Source organism: Chiloscyllium punctatum, chromosome 2 (genome assembly GCF_047496795.1).
Source record: "Chiloscyllium punctatum isolate Juve2018m chromosome 2, sChiPun1.3, whole genome shotgun sequence".
Lineage (NCBI taxonomy): Eukaryota > Metazoa > Chordata > Chondrichthyes > Orectolobiformes > Hemiscylliidae > Chiloscyllium > Chiloscyllium punctatum.
In genome coordinates this window covers 47,181,402-47,201,309 of record NC_092740.1, presented here as the reverse complement: position 1 = coordinate 47,201,309, position 19,908 = coordinate 47,181,402, and the positions used below count along the sequence as shown (strand labels likewise).

Genomic DNA, 19,908 nt, shown 5'->3' with positions numbered 1-19,908 from the left:
GTGCTTTTAGCCAAGTACTCATAGTAACTATGAAGTGGATCAGGATAGCAAATAGTGAAGTTATACTATTTTGCCTGTAGGTCAAGCCTGGAGGATTGACAGGTATGTCGCACTGTAACTGTACAATAATATTTGTCTTGTGGCCTTTTTCAAAAACTGTAGATAGGTCAATTTCAAATTAATCCAGGCTTTGTTTTGCACTTTCAATTGAAATTCTGTGACCCTGTTGTTACTTTTGTTTTAGAGCACATGATGGCAATGGGAAATCCAAATGAAGAGACATTTGTATTAACCCTAGTTGAGATACCAGCCTACTCCTTAGTGGATTATGGTGCCTCTTCTACTTCCTTCACTCCTGTTTCAGAAGGCACCTTGACGATTGCTGAATCAGTCCTTCCCTTGCCAACAGAAAATGCTGAGGTTACTGAAACAGCAAGGTAAGCCCTTTATTTTCAGGATTGGGATGTAACCTGTCTCTGTCATGAATGGAAGACCTTTTCTTAAAATTAAAACTGGATCCCTTTTTTCTAGTCTTGTAAATAAATGAAAGCATTGCCCTGGTACACACTATATCGAGTCTCCTCAGGATTGTATACGTTTATGTAAGATCACTTCTTATTCTTTTTAACTCTGCTGGGTATAGTCAACCTGTTCAATTTCTATTTTATAAGGTAACATCTTCATCCTAAGAGTAAATGCAACGTACTTTCTCTGAACTGTCTCTAATGTAATTACCTCCTTTTCGAATAAGGAGATAAAAACTTATGCAGTACTCCAAGGCCCTGAACAACATTCATACTAATAATGAAGATGGCTTGAGTTGAATAAATTATTCAGATTCAAACCACTGTCTTTAACAATTGATGTGAAAGTGCTGGTGTTGGACTGGGGTGGACAAAGTCAGAAGTCACATGACACCAGGTTATATTCCAACAGGTTATTTGAAAATGCAAACGTTTGTAGGGTTGCTAGTTCATCAGGTAGCTTGTAGGGCAGGATAAATAGGGCACAGAATTTATAAGGAAAACATCAGAGTGTCATGCAACTGATGTGATTATTAGACAAACTTAGATGGCTGTTAAGTCTATAATCACCTAGAATGATGATGCAGTTTCGATTGATTAATCTGTAACTGCCAGAATTTACTGCCCTGAGATAACTTAAGCTTTTATCAGTATATAATAAAAAAGTGACATCTCCGCTCAGACAGTGCGTTAAAGGTGTGAAGTTAGAGTCTGTCTTGTCCCAACCTGGAGTCAGACTGTCATTATTTCCAAAGTAGATACATCACATCAGTTCTGTCCCCTATGTATCCTGCCCCACTAGCTACCTGATGAAGGAGCAGCGTCCCGAAAGCTTGTTTTTTTCAAATAAACCTGTTGGGCTATAATCTGGTGTTGTGTGACTTCTGACTTAATTAATAGAAAAAGGTGAATAGCTGCTGAGCTGGTAACAGTTGGAATGTATATATATATATGACTATACTTCCTGGCTGTCACATTCACAAAGGCTGGTTTATTTATTTCCAATTTGTTTTCCAGTTTGGTGTTTTGCTTGATTTCCTAAGCTCAGAGGAGTGGAAAAGCTATTATTAGCATTAATGTATGTTTGGCTAAATACCAAATTTTAATATCAAAGTTTGATTGTATTAGCAGCAATATATCAATGTAATTAATGTTTGCATTAATTTCTATAATATCTGATCCCCAAGGACAGAAAGCTTGGTGACTTCTCAGGAGGTGCTGCACTTTCAGTTGATGCAATGTTTGGCTGAGACGGATGGGTTAAAGATTTTTTTTTCTGCCTCTAGATTGTTAGTATCCTTTGCAAAATAAGTCTGGGCTGTCAAGCAGCTTCCAGTTAAGCATGCAGCCACCGAGGAAAACTACCTATGTAGCGCTAAGAGAAGAATAAAAGACAATGAAATGAGTTTTTGAAGAACAAAACAAAGAACTGCAGATACTGGAAGTCAAAAACAAAAACAAAAACAAAATTTGCTTTGTAAACTCAGCAGGTCTCAGAAGGGTCACTGGACCCGAAACATTAATTCTACTTTCTCTCCACAGATGCTGCCAGACCTGCCGAGTTTTCCCGGCAACTTCTGTTTTTTGTTTTTGGATTAGGTTTTGATTGGTCTAGTCAAGAGCTCATGTAGATATGGTGAATTTTGAATGGTTTTCATTTGCATTGTGCTTTAAAAGCAAAATGCTGTGGATATTAGAAATCTGAAGTTAGAAACTACAGAAATATTTTTGGAGAGAGCTGGTAGCATTTTTTGAGAGGAAAAGTGAATTAGTCTTTCAGGAAGATAAGCTGAATTTTCATCAACCTGAAATGTTAACTGTTTTGTCATGCACTTTAAACATCTTTGATCCAAATGTGCAGAATCCTTAAAATGGCCATGTTTATAATACAAATATTGTACCAAAAATATATATTTAAAGTAAGAGATCTTATTTTAACAGTTATGCACCTGCATGCAGCCCTGAACCACCAGTGGAGGCACCCACAGTATCTAGTGTGTCAGAAGCTGTGCAATGTACAGAAAGTACACAACAACAATGGAGCTCAAATGTGCCAAGATCAAATTTAGGACAGATGCAAAGGAAAAGAAAAGCTCACGCTTTTGATGATGAACAAGATCCTCCTATTAAAAAGAGTCCAGCGACGATATCAATCAATGAGGAAGCAACAGAAAGAGTTCAATTAAATGAAGGGACTGCCCCATCAAAATTAGCCATCTTTACTTCACTTGAGGTACACTTTTTTTTCTTGCTCTCTGTATTTTGACTCTGAAGACTTGAAAGTAAGACTGATCTGTAGTGTGGTTCACAGATGGAGTGTGTGAAGTAGAGCTACTGGTGTTCAGTGTACTGTGCTTGGGTAAACATATTCCAGATGTTTTAATTGGTAGTTATTCTCCTCCTCCTAGACTTGTGCCTTTGCTGCTGTGTGTGTGTGTGTTTGGCTTCATGTAATACAACCACTTCTCTGTGTGTCACCACCCACATGAATGACCTTTTTTTAATGACTGTGTGGGTATAACTCTTGAAACATGCAAATGCAGTGTCTGTGATGCTACTATCAGTAACATCACAAGTCGTTGCCTAAGTACAATGTTTTGGATGGTTGCTGATTGCTGCATCAATCCCAACCTTTTGCTGCCTTGTCCCACTCAAGAAAGCGTGAGCTTTCCTTTTTCTTTGTCTCTCTCTGCAAGCACGATCAAACCACCTGCCGCCTGCACCCACCCACACCAGTGTGTGGGATGCCATAACCTGCACAACACAATTCCTGATCCAAGTGTGGTGAATTTGAGACTATAGAATTGAGCTTCTGTGCTTGGCATGATTAATGTGTAAGAGCACAGCAATGTTAACTTGAGTAACTAAAGAGCAAGTAGGTAGCTACAAGTTCTTTTTCCATAGTGCTTCCATACCAAGAAGGGACTGCTTACTTACTTTGGTAAAGGAATTTTAAAAATCATGTACAACACTCCAGAATACTGAACTTGTATTGATTAACTTCTTGGCAAATTGGAAAAAAGTTACCATTCTTCAGAATTGATGAGCAAGAAATAAGTTCCTTTCTGCAAGATATTAAATGCTACAACACATTAGTTACTTCCTATTAATCTTTTGTCCTGTATTTCTTTCATTGAGTTTGATAACTCTTTTATGTCTTTTATATAGGAATGTCCAGCAGCTATAAGAAGTGGTATGATAAATTCTGGTAAGTCAATTTTCTTACTTGAAGTATAATGGCAGTATTTTTACATGTTGGTAATAATTTACATATTTTCATGTTGCCTTCCTGCTATTACAAATTGGAAAGGAAGTATGATTGTCATAATTGGTTCTTTGTGATTGAACATCATAACCTTATTTCTCAGAATCGTGTGAAAATATTTGAAAGCATTGACTAGATTTCATTTCTCGAAAAAACTTTTTGAATATTTTAGCAAATGTTTGAATCATTTTATAATGTGTAACCCTGTTTAGATTAATAAACATGAACTTAGGTAAAAGTCAGTAAGAAGGTGGAACGCTGGCACATGATTTTCTTCCGCCCTGCACCTAACTTTGTGTCTCGCTGCTAAATCTAACTCTTCATATTCTGGTTAAGTCATGCCCTATGTTTCATCTATCTAAAATGTTTTTCATTTGACCAAACACAATTTGCATCCCATTATTTGTATTCAAAGCAGAAATTGTACCCAGTTATGTAGATTGGTTAGCTCAGATGGTTAGAGCATGCTGCTAATAATGCTAAGGTTGTGGGTTCAGTCCCCACACTGACCAGGAGAGTAGCTACGATTTGAAAGCTGAGGATTCATATTTGCACTGCTGCCTCACAGTTTCAGGGACCTGGGTTCGCTTCCAGCCTCTGGCGACTGTGTTTGCACATTTTCCCCGTGTCTGTGTGGGCCTCCACTGGCTGCTCTGATTTCCTTCTACAGTCCAAAGATGTGCAGGTTAGGTGAATTAGTCAAGGGTAAATATAAGATAGGGGGAATGGGTCTGGGTGGATTACCCTTCGGAGGGTCGGTGTGGACTTATTGGGCCAAAGGGCCTGTTTCCACAACTGTAGGGATTCTATGGTTTTTAAAGTGATAACCTCCATATCTTGCTGACACTGTTCATGTTTGTTGTTTTTGTTAACCAGGTATGGCCTGTTTTGAAAGTGTTCTGATTTGTTCTTCATAGGTGCTGAAGAAATGAATTTTCAATTGGAATCCACAGAAGGCTTCACGTCTACCCCCCTGGAGAGTGTTGGCAATCCTGTTCCTGTTGAAGTTGCGACTGAGACACATTCTGTCTCAGTTAAAGAAATAAAAAAGTCTATTTCACAGATAAGAAGAGGTACTTAGCTAATTTCACAATGAATTATTTTTAAAATATTTCTGCATGCTGAACACTTGCAGAAGTGGATTTACTCAACTAACTTGTCCAATTGGTGCAACAATGGACTTGAGAACAGGCTTAATCCTAGTTGTTTCCTCTATATTTTGTTGAACAGTTGGATAATCACACTGTTGTATCCAATCATTTTTCTTTGTGCTTCTGTCAACTTAGTCCCACTCACTAATCTTGAGTTTGTGTTAACTCGTCATAACTAACAGTGTTATTGAGATCAGTTTGTTCAGAGATTCAAACTGGATTTTTTTGCAATTTCTGCAATTTATTTGATAATTTAACTGCTTTGGTGTCACAACTTTTATTCATGGGGTTTATTGATTTCTCTACCAGAGTGCATATGTAACTAATGCAATTATTAATTTGGTGACATTTTAAGTGTGTAGCTGGTATGTGATGTTCTGCATGGTTTAGGAAGCATAGTTCTTGTGATTTTGATCCATTGTTTAAAATTTGATTATTTCCTATTTACCTTGGGTCTTTATTCTTTGTAGGAAAACTCACAGTGAAACCAAATATTCCTACAAAGAGAGCTACTTGTACTCTTGATACGAGCAAAAATAAAAATGCTCTGAAACTTCCAAAAACTCCAAAAAATTCACCTTCTGGAAACATTTTACATGCTGAAGGAGCATGTAGTTTGTCAGTTGATATGAACTTTTCACAACAAAAGCCAGAATCTGCATTCCACAATCAGGATCAAACTGATGAACAAGAACATGCAGTTACCACTGAAGCAGGACATTCTACACAGACTCTAGCAGCAGACATACATGCGGGTGCAATGGTGGATACAGATATGGGAATGACAGCAGAACAATCTGAAAGTAGTATGCAAGAAAAAGCTTCAACTTCTAGTACAAGTCTAACAAGGTAAAATTGGGAAAATATTGCTTTGATATCTTCTACCTTTTGGTTTCTGGATGTGGATGTCTATGAGGCTGTCCTTGAGACTGATCCCTTTTCACTAAGCTGCCACTCTTAATCTCTAGCATCCTGAGTTTCTCTACCATAGAGTTTGGTACCAATCTGCCAATCCTTCTCTACCAAGGATTGCTCACATCTTAAGGACTGTAACACTCTTTATAGACTTATTTATTTCTAGATTACTGAATATAGTGCTCTCGTATAGTGTCTAACGCATGTTCTTTACTTGCAAATCTCTTATCAAATTTTCTTTCTACCCCTCTAATATCAGGGTAAAATGGTCAGTTACTACAGCATTTGCATAATTGTTTCTTGTACCTTCTCCCAAGTGTTTTCATTCTTGGTTTACGTAATTTCAGCATGTTGTTGTTATTATCATTAGCAACTTTATCACGGTCTGTTCACCACCTTGGCTATCACTATGTCCAAATCTCTCAGGCTAAGCTGAATTGAAATTCTGCCACAACTTGGTTCACTTGACCTCCATGTAGGGGGATTGTCCTCTGTCATTCATGGAAGTGCTGTACCATTCTTTGTGATATTTGATATAGTATGGTTCTGTCTGTCCATATTCTGGTCTCCCTCCTTGGCTTGAGTAAAATTAATGCCTTCCTCTTCCTTTTGAACATTCTTTCCAGTGTATGGATAAGCATGATCATGTTGATCTGTTTCATTGCGTACTGTTCCCTCTGTTTGTCTGTCTGTGGTTGTCTGACCTAGTGTCATGCAGCTTGGAAATAGGCCCTTCAACCCAACTCGCCCATGCTGACCAGGTCTCTTAAACTGAACGGGTCTGATTTTCCTATATTTAGCCATGTCCCTGTAAAGCTTTTCTTTCCATGTGTCTATCCAAATGTATTTTAAATGCTATAATTGTATGTACCTCTACCACTTCCTCTGCCAGCTCGTTCCACATACACACCAGTCTCTGCAAAAACTTTGCCTGTCAGGTCCCTTTTTAAATCTTTACCCCCACCTTAAATCTATCTCCTCTAATTTTGGACTCTCTTACCTTGGGGAAAAGACCTTGGCTATTCACTTATCTATGTCCTTCATGATTTTATAAACCTACATAACACCACCCCTCAGCCTGTGCTTCAGGGAAAGAAGCCCCAGCCTATTCAGCCTCTCCTTATACTCAAACCTTCCAGCCTCAGTAATATCGGGTAAATCTTGTTTGCACCCGTTCCAGTTTATTAACATCCTTCCCATAGCAGCGTAACCAGAATTGTACACAGTACTGTGAATGTGGCCATACCAATGTCTTGTACAGTTGCCAGTGCTTTTGCTCTATTTCTTGATTTATACCACATTTTTTGCTTTCTTTTGTGACTGTTTTTGATCTCTTTGACGTTTCCATAGTTATGAGAAGTTATGTTTACCCTGAGATTGCACCTCTTTTATTCTTCTGTGAAGTGGGCAACATTTGCTGCCTATCCCTAATTATCCTGAAGAATGTAACAGTGGGCAATTTCCTTGAACCACTACAGTCCTTCAGGTGTAGGGACACTCACTAGCTCTGTTAGGAAGAGAGTTCCAGAATTTTGACACAGAAGAAAAAGTGATTATAATTCCCAGTCAAGATGGTGTGTGACTTCGAGATTAGCCTAATGCTGGTGGTGTTGCCAAGTTTTCATAAGTAGTTCTGCTAGTGAAAATCAATTGTTTAATTGTTTTGACTTCTAGCCTAGAGATGCTAATTCCTAGCCTAAGTTCTTGGACATGAGCAACTTTACCGTTCTCTGCTCCCTTCTGCTTAACTGAAGATTAAATGGAAACTTGTCATTTGGTCAATATCTGCTTCTGCAGTGAACTTATTGAATTTTTTCAAAAATTAAAATTCTTTGACTTAATGTGAACAGTACCGTAAGTTTTGTTAGATGTCATTTAAAATTGGTATGGTTCCCTATGGTACCTGACTTGGTCATCCATCTGAATCTCCATTTGCAAATTCTCTCAACTTGTAAGGTTTCCATTTATGAGTACAATGCTGTTTCAAAGACAATTTTTGCTTTAAACAGAAGCCTTTATTTTTATTCAATGAATCCTGACCTGGGTTTATTATTTCTGATTATTTATTTAGATCAAATAATACACACTGCAATCTTTTTTCTGTGCTCTGGCCATGCTTAATGGTTCACAGGGTTTTATTTATAGATTAAATTGCTGTTTTGCATCACATGTATTGTGAAAGATTATGCTTGACACACAGGAAATCCATGCTTTAGATACATTGGAATTGGCATGAAGATGAGAAATGAAGAGAAAAGATTGTTTCAATTTACTGATGAGAGACCATGAACTATAGTCTGTGATTGACCTCCTTCCATTGACTTGTTATGTTCATATTAATGAAGGCCTTTTGCTGAATAATTTCCAAGATGTCTCATTGATCAACCAATTATTCACAACTGTTCTCATTTGGAAACTATCTTTTCTCAATCATGTAATTTAGTAACTTACATCACCACTTTTTTTTAAACTGATCTGAACTTTAGATATCGGTAATATTGGAAATCTGACTCAAATTAGAACTACTGAAGTTTTTAGCTTATATATAATTAACTGCAAAGTTTTATTTAACTTTAGATATTTTACTTAATATTCATTTCAATTTGCATAATTTATAGAATTTTAATGCAGAATATTAATCTTCTGTCTTCCCACAATCCAATGGAAGAAATCAAATTATTTATCTTTAATAATGAACTTCTTGGTTTTCAATAGACCTGCACGTAAACCGCGAGGATTTTTATCGTTTATATCTAAAAAACCCTCTGAGAGTGAAAGCACAACCAAACCTCAAAGGACAACATTTCTGAAACCCTGCGTGAATCTTCCAAGGTTTGCTAGAAAAAGACCTACCCCATCTGAGGATAATCCTGAGGAAACAGAAACAAGTACTTTACCTGCTGCAAAAAGGAAATCATTTGAAAAGGCAGGTGGGCACCAACCTGACAGCCAAAGTGCCCCAACTGAAGTAAGTTACCATTCTGTTTTTCATTTTTTTTTCCACTCTGAGCTCTTCAGATGACTTTGTTAATATTATCAATATAATTACTCTACATAAACTAAATTTGGGGAGATTGGGGGCTGGCGTTACTGTAATGATAACCCAAGTGTGACAGCAAGGGAGAGACTGTATAAATGCAAGTGTTCACTAACCTATAAGGTCGCTGCAGTGATAAAATGGTAAAAGGACATATCAAGCTCAATATCTGAATAAAGCAACTTTTATAGAAAATAATTATAGGATGTATAGAAATAAATGAGCATACTATGGTCAGTGTTACAGAGATGTGGTGACAGGATGAGCTGTGCTGGAAAATAAATATCCAAGGATATTTGACATTTCAGAAGGACAGCATTAATGAAGAAGTAAGTAAGGTAGCTCTGTTAATAACTGCTAAGATCAGTATGGTAGTGAGAAATAATCTTGGTTCATAAGAGTCAGTTTGGTTGGAGATAAGTATTTGTGGTTAGCTAAGACAGTTCAGAATGGTATCAAATTGAGAGAAAAAGTATACAGTGAAAATTAATGGTAGGCCAGAAAATCAGATAATTTCAACAAAGCAGCATAGAATGGCTGAAAGAACAACTAACATGAAATTTGAAACTAGTCAAATATATATTGAGAAAAAGAGTAGAGTTGGGAAGATGTTCAGCACAAAAACAGACAATTCAGTCTAACTCATCTATGCTGATCAGATATCCTAAGTTAATCTAGTCCTGTTTGTCAGCATTTGGCCCATATCCCCCTCAAACCTTCCTATTCATACACCCATCCAGATGCCTTTTAAATTTTCTGAGTGTTTTCTATAGGCCTCCAAATTGTTCCAGGGAAGTAGAGGAAAAGATAACAAAAATGATTCTCAATAGGAACGAGAGTAACAGGGTAGTTGTAATGGGGTCTTTAACTTCCCCACTGTTGACAGGGAATACTGTAGTTCAAGTAGTTTAGATGGGTCAGTTTTCGTTCAGGTGTGCAGGACACAGTATGTAGAAAGGCCAACAAGGGGAGATGCCATGTTGGATTTGATACTGGGGAATGAACCCAGTATTATTTGGAGGTAGGTGAGCACTTTGGCGATAGTGACCATAATTCAGTTATATTTACAATAGTAATGGGCAGGGATAGGTATATACTGCAGGGAAAGAGGTATAATTGGGGAAAAGGCAATAATGATGCGATTAGGCAAGATTTAGGATACATAGGATGGGGAAGGAAACTGCAGGGGATGGACAAACTTGAAATGTGGAGCTTATTCACGGAACAGCTACTGTGGATCCTTGATAAGTATATACCTATCAGGCAAGGAGGTAGCTGTTAAGAGAGGGACCCATCTTTTACGAAAGAAGTTGAAGCTCTTGTCAAGAGGAAGAAGAAGGCTTATGTGAGGAAGAAGTATGAAGGCTCATATAGGGCACTTGAGAGTTATAAGTTGGCCAGAAAAGATCTAAAGAGAGGGCTAAGAAGATTCAGGAGGGGACATGAGAAGTTGTTGGCAGATAGGATCAAAGAAAACCTTCAGGCTTTCTATAGGTGTATCAGGAATAAAAGAATGACTAGAGTAAGATTACAGCCAATCAAAAATAGTAGTGGAAAGTTTTGTGTGGAATCTGAGGACATGGGGGAAGCACTTAATGAACACTTTTCATCAATATTCGCATTAGCAAAGGGCAATGTTAGTGAGAATATGGAGATACAGGCGACAAGATTAGGTGGGATTAGGGTTGACAAAGAGGAGGTTTTAGCAATTTTATGAAATCTGAAAATAGATACGACCCTGGGGCTGGATAGGATTTATTGTCAGATTCTCTGGAAAGCCAGGGAAGAGATTGCAGAGCCTTTGGCTTCGATCTTTATGACATCATTGTCGACAGGAGTAGGGCCAGAAGACTGGAGGTTAGCGAATGTTGATCCCTTGTTTACGAAGGGGAGTCAGGACAACCTTGGTAATTATAAGCCAGTAAGCCTTATTTCGGTTGTGGCTAAGGTGTTGGAAAAGGTTATGAGAGATAGGATTTACGATCATCTGGAAAGGAATATTGTGATTAGGGATAGTCAACACTGTTTTATGAAGGATAAGTTGTGCCTCACTAGCCTTATTGAGTTCTTCAAGAAGGTGACAAAACATTTGGATGAAGATAAAGCGGTTAATGTGGTGTGTATGGACTTCAGTAAGGTTTGATAAGGTTCCACACGGTAGGCTATTGCACAAAATATGGAGTTTCGGGATTGAAGGTGATTTAATGGCTTGGATCAAAGATTGGCTAGCTGAAAGAAGACAGAGGGTGGTGGTTGATGGGAAATGTTCATCCTGGAGCTCAGTTACCAGTGGTGTGCCGCAAGGATCTGTTTTGAGGCCACTGCTGTTTGTCATTTTTAGGTGTAGAAGGATGGGTTAGGAAATTTGCAATGACACTAAGATAGGCAGAGTAGGTAGTGGGGCGGCACTGTGGATCAGTGGTTAGCACTGCTGCCTCACATGACCAAAATCCCAGATTGGATTCCAGCCTCGGGTGACTGTCTGTGTGGAGTTTGCACATTCTCCCCGTGTCTGTGTGAGTTTCCTGCGGGTGCTCCAGTTTCCTCCCACAGTCCAAATACTGTGAATTGGCCATGCTAAATTGCCTGTAGTGTTAGGTGCATTAGTCAGGGGTAAATGGAGGGGAATGGGTCTGGGTGGGTTGTTCTTCGGAGGGTCGGTGTGGACTTGTTGGGCTGAAGGACTTGTTTCCACACTAGGGAATCTAATCTAATCTAGTGCCAAAAGATGTTGTGATTACAGAGGGACATAGTTAAGATGCAGAGCTGTGCTGAGAAGTGGAAAATGGAGTTTAATGAGGAAAAAGTGTGATGTGGTTCACTTCGGAAGAAGTAACAGGAATGCAGACTACTGGGCTAATGGTAAAATTCTTGGCAGTGCAGATGAACAGAGAAATTAGATTCCCTACAGTCCATACTAACACTCTGATTATCTTATACATCTAGATTAAGTCACTTCTCAACCTCCTTCTCTTCCAACTAGTCCATACCAACCCTGCAAAGAGTAACCCACCCAGACCCATTGCCCTACCCTATATTTACCCCTGAGCAATTTAGCATGGCCAGTTCATCTGACCTGCACATCTTTGGATTGTGGGAAGAAACCAGAGCACCCGGAGGAAACCACCGCAGACGCTGGGAGAATGTGCAAACTCCACAGACACTTGCCCGAGGCTGGAATCAAACCCGAATCTCTGGCACTGTGAGGCAGCAGTGCTAGCCGCTGATCCACTGTGCCGCCCAGATCTCGATGTCCTGCTGCATAAATCCCTGAAAGTTGCCACCCAGGTTGATAGGATTATTAAGAAGGCATATGGTGTGTTGGCGTTTATTGGTTGGGGGGGGGTTGCGTTTCTTAGCCACGGGGTCATGCTTCAGCTGTACAAGACACTAATATGGCCGCACCTAGAGTATTGCATGTAGTTCTGGTCACCACATTATAAAAACGATGTGGAAGCTTTGGAAAGGATTCAGAGGAGATTTACTAAGATGTTGCCTGGTATGGCAGGGAAGGTCTTACAAGGAAAGACTGAGGGAACTGAGGCTGTTTTCGTTGGAGAGAAGGAGGTTGAGAAGTGACTTAATCTAGATGTATAAGATAATCAGAGGGTTAGATAGGGTGGATAGTGAGAGCCTTTTTCCTCGACGGTGAAGGCTAACACGAAGGGACGTAGCTTTAAGTTGAGGGGTGGTAGATTTAGGACAGATATTAGGGGTAGTTTCTTCACTTAGAGTGGTAGGGGCATGGAATGGCCTGCCTGCAACTGTATTAGACTCACCGACATTAAGGGCATTTAAATGGACATTGGACATACAAATGGATAATAATGGAATGGTGTAGGTTAGATGGGCATCAGTTTATTTTCACAGATCGACGCAATATTGAGGGCCGAAAGGCCTTTACTGTGCTGTAACGTTCTATGTTCTAAATGTTGCAACTGTACCAGTCTCCACCATTTTCTCTGGCAGTTCATTCCATACATGTATCACCATTTGCGTGAGAAAGTTGCCCTCTGGTCCCTTTTAAATCTTTCCTCTCTCACCTTAAACTTACGCCCTCTAGTTTTAGACTCCCTTGCCCTAGGGAAAAGATCTTGACTATTCACTGTATCCATGTCCCTTATGATTTTTTAAACCTCTATACAGGTCTACTCTTCAGTCTCTGATGCTCCAGAGAAAATAGCCCCAGCCTATTCGGTGTCTCCCTGTAGCTCAAACGCTCTGGGAACATCCTTGTAAATCAGTTCTGAACCCTTTCAAGTTTAACAACATCAAGGATACCAGAATTGCACACAATATTCCAAAAGCGGCCTAACCAAATATCTGTACAGCTGTAACATAATCTCCCAACTCCTATACTCAGTGCATTGACCAAGAAAGGTGAAAGTGAGGACTGCAAATGCTGGAGATTAGAGTTGAGAGTGCGGTGCTGGAAAAGCACAGCAAGCCAGGCAGCATCCGAGGAGCAGGAAATTGATGTTTCAGATAAAAGCCCTTCATCAGGAATGAGGAAGCCCACACTCTCAGCACTGACCAATAAGGCAAGAGTATCAAATGACGCCTTCAGGCTCCACTCTCAAGAAACTATGAATCTGAACTCCAAGGACTCTTTGTTCAGTAACACTCCCCTGGACCTACCATTACGTGTGTTAGTCCTGGCCTGATTTGCCCTACCAAAATGGAGCATTTCACATATATCTAGATTAAACTCAATAAGCCACTCCTCATGTGGTTCCTTGCACTGCATGAGTGTATCGCATGTTAAATCAATCCCTTTCAGCCCGCTTTTAACAAGGAATTGTTTACTTACCAGTTGTTTCTGTAGCACTTTTATTTACATGAAATTTGAGAGTTTTTTTTTCTAAATCTAAGACATGAGAAATCTGCTCCAGACTTCATCAAGATCATGCTGCACATTTTAATCAACTCCACCTTCACGCCCAAACCCCATGTGTCTTGATTCTCTTGATCTCTGTCTTCAGTACTTCTCATGAGTGGGTGTCCACAACCCTCTGGGTTAAGATTTTGAAATCTGAGATTATTGATTTGTGTCCTTGCTAGCAATAGTTTCTCAACCTCCATTCTATCACACAGCAAACACGCAACTAATGTTGCAGGATTTTTTCAAACCAACTTTTATCTTTAAATATGCATGCAGTTTCCTTGAGGCCCACATCATACATTTCCTGAAGATCCTACAGTGTTATTTGCGATGTCGCACAATAGGGAGTGACCTAATGAATGGGGATGGTTGATTCTACTTACTGAATGGACTGGTGCAGCCCTTTGCAGAATTAAATCACCAAATATTTAATCGTGTTGAAAGCATGGCTCTCAGAAGTACCCAACCATAGGTTTCAGTGATGCATAATCTGAAATTATCTTATTTTAGCATTACAAAATATTATTTAGAAACAACTTGCATGCCGAAGGCTTGTATTGAGCAGTAGGACTTGGTTAAAATGCGTGGAGGGAGCAATTAGCACTGTCCTTTTTAACCGTCAGTACATTTCTCCCTTCCCTTTTCCCTTGTTCTGCTCCCAGTCTACTTACTATACAAACAGGAAAAAACAGTCCTTTCAACACCAAGATAACTAGAGTATTAAGAATTTCATGCCTTGGTTGACTACTTTGAAAGTTGTATAAATCTTCCAGTGACCATTGTCTGCTATGTAAGTGAGCAGATGATCCTCTGTCAATTTTAAAGAGTTGAATAAAAGAAATTGGGGTGATTGACCCTTTATTTTAAATGCACCCCCTTAATTTCGGAAATGGCATGCTTTTACTTTATTTCCCTGTAAGTCTGATTCTAGTCAAGCTCTCCATGTGTTAAAAGGGATTTAAGAGACAACTTTTTTCACAGAGGATGGTATGTGGATGGAATGAACTGCCAGAGGAAGTGGAGGAAGCTGGTACAATTACAACATTTAAAAGGCATCTGGATGGGTATATGAATAGGAAGGGTTTAGAGGGACCTGGGCCAAGTGCTGGCAAATGGGATTAGATTAGGTTAGGGTTTGGTCAGTATGGATGAGTTGGACCAAGGGTCTGTTTCCAAGCTGTACGTCTCAATGACGATATGCGGAATTTGTGTCCCAGTTTTCTTGGAGAGAACATGTTTATACATCTACATGCTTTGCACTCTAGCCATAAGAAGTGTTTTCACAAGGTTGTCAGCATTTCTAGTAAAGCTACTAAGTTAGAGTGCAACACATGTCATTACTTATGTCCATTCTTTCTTCAGGTAAGGTATAGCTCATCATTGCAAAGTTGGCAGTCGGAGTCTTACACAGAGGAAGCCTGCTGTGCAATGGAACAAGATACAGAACAGATGCAGCCAACAAGAGTTGCTGAATATTTCTTCAGTGATATTTTCACAGAAGTGGAAGAGGATGAACAAGAATGATGAAAGAAAACCTTATAGCTGCATATTTAATTGGTGCTGGTACATTATATAATGTGATATGTTCAACGATATGACACAATCACAGAATTGGAGAAGTGACATTAAATTATACAAACATTGTTTGCTTTTACCAGTTTTCTTTGCACTGAGATCTCCTATAAAATACTACTTTCATGATATGAATATGAAAACAAAAGGCTGGTTAATCACTTTATAATATTAACCTTTATTGGTAGGAAATACCAAAATTTTACAGGCCGATTTGTTGTAACAAAATCTTTCTTAGCAAATACATAGGCATTAAAGAAAGCTGCTGCTTTACTCTTCACAATATATGATAACTCCATTAACTGTACAATAAGTTCATGTTTCATCCAAAAGTTGTTTACAGTTTTGATGAATTACCAATAAGTTTCTCCTTGAATCTCAGTGATTCCTTTGTTATATAGGATGCTTTTGCCCTATTGGAGCACACACTACAATGTAGGAAAGATAATTTGCATTGTCATTTTTCTTGCAGAAAAAGGAGTAGCAGATGTGTGCTTTATTTTAGTAATCCACAATTTGGTATTGATGCTTGGTAAACAGATGACACCCTCAAAGTACTGCACTTTAACATCCAAGTATTTAATCAGGATCACTTTTTAAATATTAAACTTAGAATCCAAAATACTAATGGGTTATGATATATTTTGATAATTGCATTTCCCAGACTGCCTTTTTTCAAAAAGAAGTATGATTTGAATGATATATTTTTGCTTAAGATAAATTTTAAATACATCAGAATGAAGCAATAAATAGTGGAAACAAATTTGAAAGCCCAAATAAAACAGAACAAATACAAATATATAGTTAGTCTAATTGAAAAGGATAAACTATAATAATTCATTGACATCTAAACTGTCAGTGAGTTTTAAGTTCTTGGATGTAAATTATATCAGTAATGGGATGAAATGAAGTTCAGGGCTGCATATTTTTGTGTATAAATTGTTACACAAATGGTTGGGTATTAAATCTGATACCAATTGTTTCTTTCAAGAGGAAGTTATTCAGAAAATTGCACTGTGATAAATTTACAACATTGTTAGACTTCAATCTGTTTAAGTATGGGTGTAATGATGTAGATTGCATGTTGTTTGGTGAGCATTTCTGAAGGTCAGGATCTTTGTCTTTGTTACCTCATTTTATTTTATTTTTAAAGAATGTGCCTTGTCTAGCAAATATATTCATAGTTCAAATTCAATGTTTCTTGAAGGTGCTGTTCCTTTAAAGTTTCAGAATGATTGCTGCATGTTTGACTGATCAGAAGGAAACGTACAAATTTGGATGTGAAACAGATCTCTCCAATGACAGCCCAACTTTAAAACTTTCAATGATTGATTTATATAAAATTGCTGTGGACTGAGATTTATTTGCATGTCATACATGTCAACAATGAGATACACAAGTTTTCTTTTTGTGAAATTACTAGCACTTGTGTTTGTGTTCTTTCAATGCAATTGTAAACAAAATGTAGAGATTTATAGATATCCATTTGTGTTAAATGCGAAGTTATTCAAATTTCTTTTGAAGCTTTCTTTTTTAAAAGTCTGTTTATATATGTTTCATTCGTTAACATTATAACCATGTGAAATGTGTTAATTGGACTGTATTTTAATGTGGGCTTAGAATCACATTTGCAGATAATTATCTCACTTTTTGTATATTAATTATTATTTAAAGTCATCCTAATGTGGCTGTAATATTTATATTGACCTAGAGATGGGAGAAAAAATTAGGAACTCAATTATTTTGAACAAATTAAAATGTGAGCCTGTTACAACTGTTAAGTGACCCAAATGTAACCCATGCTGTAGAATATTATATTTGAGACAGCATATCTTAAAAATGATTAAGATTTATTTGATATAAATCAAAAAAGACTTAAAGGGTGGAAGAAACAGATTCTAAAACCAGGTTCTTATGTTGTGGTGCAAGGCTCCAAGTGTGATTGGAGATAAGTCTCATAGTTGTATGTAATTGATTTCATAACTAGGCGAGAATGAAGAAATAGTCTTTCAACATTGACAATATACGATCATCATTCTCTGGAACATGAGCTTCAGAAGTTTTATGAAAAAGCTGTAGCAAATTCTGACTGATAATTGGGCAAATAGAGGGAGAAATTCATCTTAAGCAGTGACATAGAAAGATATTGGATAAGCCATCCATTGCATTTAATGGAACTGAACATCAAGCACTGTGTATAAGGGGCAGCTGATCCAGTACTGCTGTTTTATGCCACTGCTGTGAATTCCTAACCAGTGTTGTTAAGAGCAGTTTCAAAGTGTTGACGAGGAACTCAAACAGGAAGTAACTAACAAGTTAATTATGTAAAACTTCACAGGTAAAGCTAATACGTGTGGCAGTAAACAAGAAATTATTTGAATTTATCTTGTCCCTGACAAAGCAACTGGGTCAATTGCACCACTCATATAGATAGACTATATATATGTGTAAATTACAGTTAAAGCATTGTTCACGTGGTTACAAATATGTATTGGTTGTTTACTGAATGACTAACTCCAGAGTCATTACAACATCTTCCTTGTTTGGAAGGCACATTACAGTATTACTGCATAGATGTATTAATCTGTGGACTGCTTGTAAATTCTGTAAATAAAACATTCTTATATAATTTTTCTTTGCATTTAATATATTGCTGAAATTTGATATAAGGCCCTTTATTGTGGCAGGATTCTGTATTAGGTGAAATTTATGTTTGTTTCCTGACATTCACAACTTTAGAAATGTTCCAAATTCTTGGAGATAGCTTGTTAATGCAGAAGGACGAATGTAGCCTCATCCAGAATCAAAGTGATCTAATTTATTTAGTATTAGTTAAATTTCTCCACAGGTTCTCAATTTTTTACAACACAGTGCAAAGGTCATTTGGCCCATTGTGTCTGTGCTTGCTCTCCAAATGAGCATCTCACTTAATAAATTGTCTGCTGCTTGGAACTTTGTGTTAACTAGATGTTCCCGGTAAATAATATACAAATACATTTTGATTTTCTATCATTGTTAGTTGCATCCCATCATCAAACATGTTTTATCTTTCCTGTTACAGTACATACTACTTCATTAATATCCAGCTACCATTCCCTAGTCCATCTTTCAATTTACTAATGGTGTGACTTGCAGGTGGCCATAGCTTTTGAAAATCCATTCAAACTCCGAAATAGTTTGTTCATTTAGCATACTTTTAATGTTTATAGTTTTCAAACGCGTTTGTTAACTTTTCTCTGGGAATTAAGCAGTCAGAAATTTCTCCTGAAATTTGCATGCTTGGACCTACAAATAAGATGTGGAAGATGCAAATATTTGTATTTGTCGTTAAAATTCACTGGTTATAAATTTTGGCACTTAAATATTTTCTACAATGCATTCCATTGTTTTTAAGATGCTTCATCGTCTAAAGAATCCTAGTCAATTTCCTATTTGTCACCAACTTTTATTTTCATCCCTTCCTAATTGTTACCTTGAATCTACTTAAGGTTTAGTAGACTTTCATTCCGAAATTTGTTTGAAAAATAAAACCAACTTTTGAGAACTTATCACCTTGTCAAATAAGACTTATGTTTCAGCACCTTGATAACATCATGTATGTGCTTCAGTGACCTGCAGAATAATCTTAAGAATTAGGATACTGTTAAGACTTCAGGTGGCTTTATTCTCTCTAGGATCTTCTTTCCGGATAGATAGCAGATCAGCAGTTGGAACATCAAGCATTTGTACTCAGTTGGATTACTATTGCATTGCTGTTTATAAACTGTATACTGGATTAGTGGTGCTGGAAGAGCACAGCAGTTCAGGCAGCATCCAACGAGCAGCGAAATTGACGTTTCGGGCAAAAGCCCTTCATCAGGAATAAAGGCAGTGAGCCTGAAGCGTGGAGAGATAAGCTAGAGGAGGGTGGGGGTGGGGAGAGAGTAGCATAGAGTACAATAGGTGAGTGGGGGAGGAGATGAAGGTGATAGGTCAAGGAGGAGAGGGTGGAGTGGATAGGTGGAAAAGAAGATAGGCAGGTCGGACAAGTCAAGGAGACAGTTACTTTCTCCCCACCCCCACCCTCCTCTAGCTTATCTCTCCATGCTTCAGGCTCACTGCCTTTATTCCTGATGAAGGGCTTTTGCCCGAAACGTCGATTTCGCTGCTCGTTGGATGCTGCCAGAACTGCTGCGCTCTTCCAGCACCACTAATCCAGTATTTGGTTTTCAGCATCTGCAGTCATTGTTTTTACCTTGTTTATAAACTGTAGCTGTGTTTCTGATACCCGTGATGTGGAGGTGCCGGTGTTGGACTAGGGTTGACAAAGTTAAAAATCTCTCACAACCAGGTTATAGTCTAAATGAGTTTGTTTGGAAGTACAAGCTTTCAGAGCGCTCTCCTTCGTTAGGTAGCTGATGGGGCAGAATCATAGGACATGGAATTTATAGTTAAAGATCAAAATGTCGTTCAACTGATGTATTGAACAAATCTCAATTGCTGTTAAGTCTTTCATCACTTAGAATGGGATTGCAGGTTTGAATTCATTAATATGTAAATCCCAGAAGGTGGAAGACAGAGGG

At 38.1% G+C, this 19,908-nt stretch overlaps 1 protein-coding gene across 3 annotated transcripts in view; it reads left to right on the top strand.

Annotated features, from left to right (window-relative positions):
* LOC140483658 (uncharacterized) overlaps positions 1-17,956 on the top strand; it is a 97,420-nt gene extending 79,464 nt beyond the window's left edge. For all 3 annotated transcript variants that reach the window (XM_072582028.1, XM_072582020.1, XM_072582011.1), the window contains exons 25-31: positions 245-437; positions 2,466-2,757; positions 3,693-3,732; positions 4,707-4,862; positions 5,411-5,789; positions 8,571-8,823; positions 15,137-17,956. In XM_072582028.1, coding sequence (XP_072438129.1) covers positions 245-437; positions 2,466-2,757; positions 3,693-3,732; positions 4,707-4,862; positions 5,411-5,789; positions 8,571-8,823; positions 15,137-15,298 — 1,475 coding nt within the window. In that variant the 3' untranslated portion in view covers positions 15,299-17,956. The remainder of the gene's footprint in view (positions 1-244; positions 438-2,465; positions 2,758-3,692; positions 3,733-4,706; positions 4,863-5,410; positions 5,790-8,570; positions 8,824-15,136) is intronic.
* Positions 17,957-19,908: the final 1,952 nt, after the last annotated feature.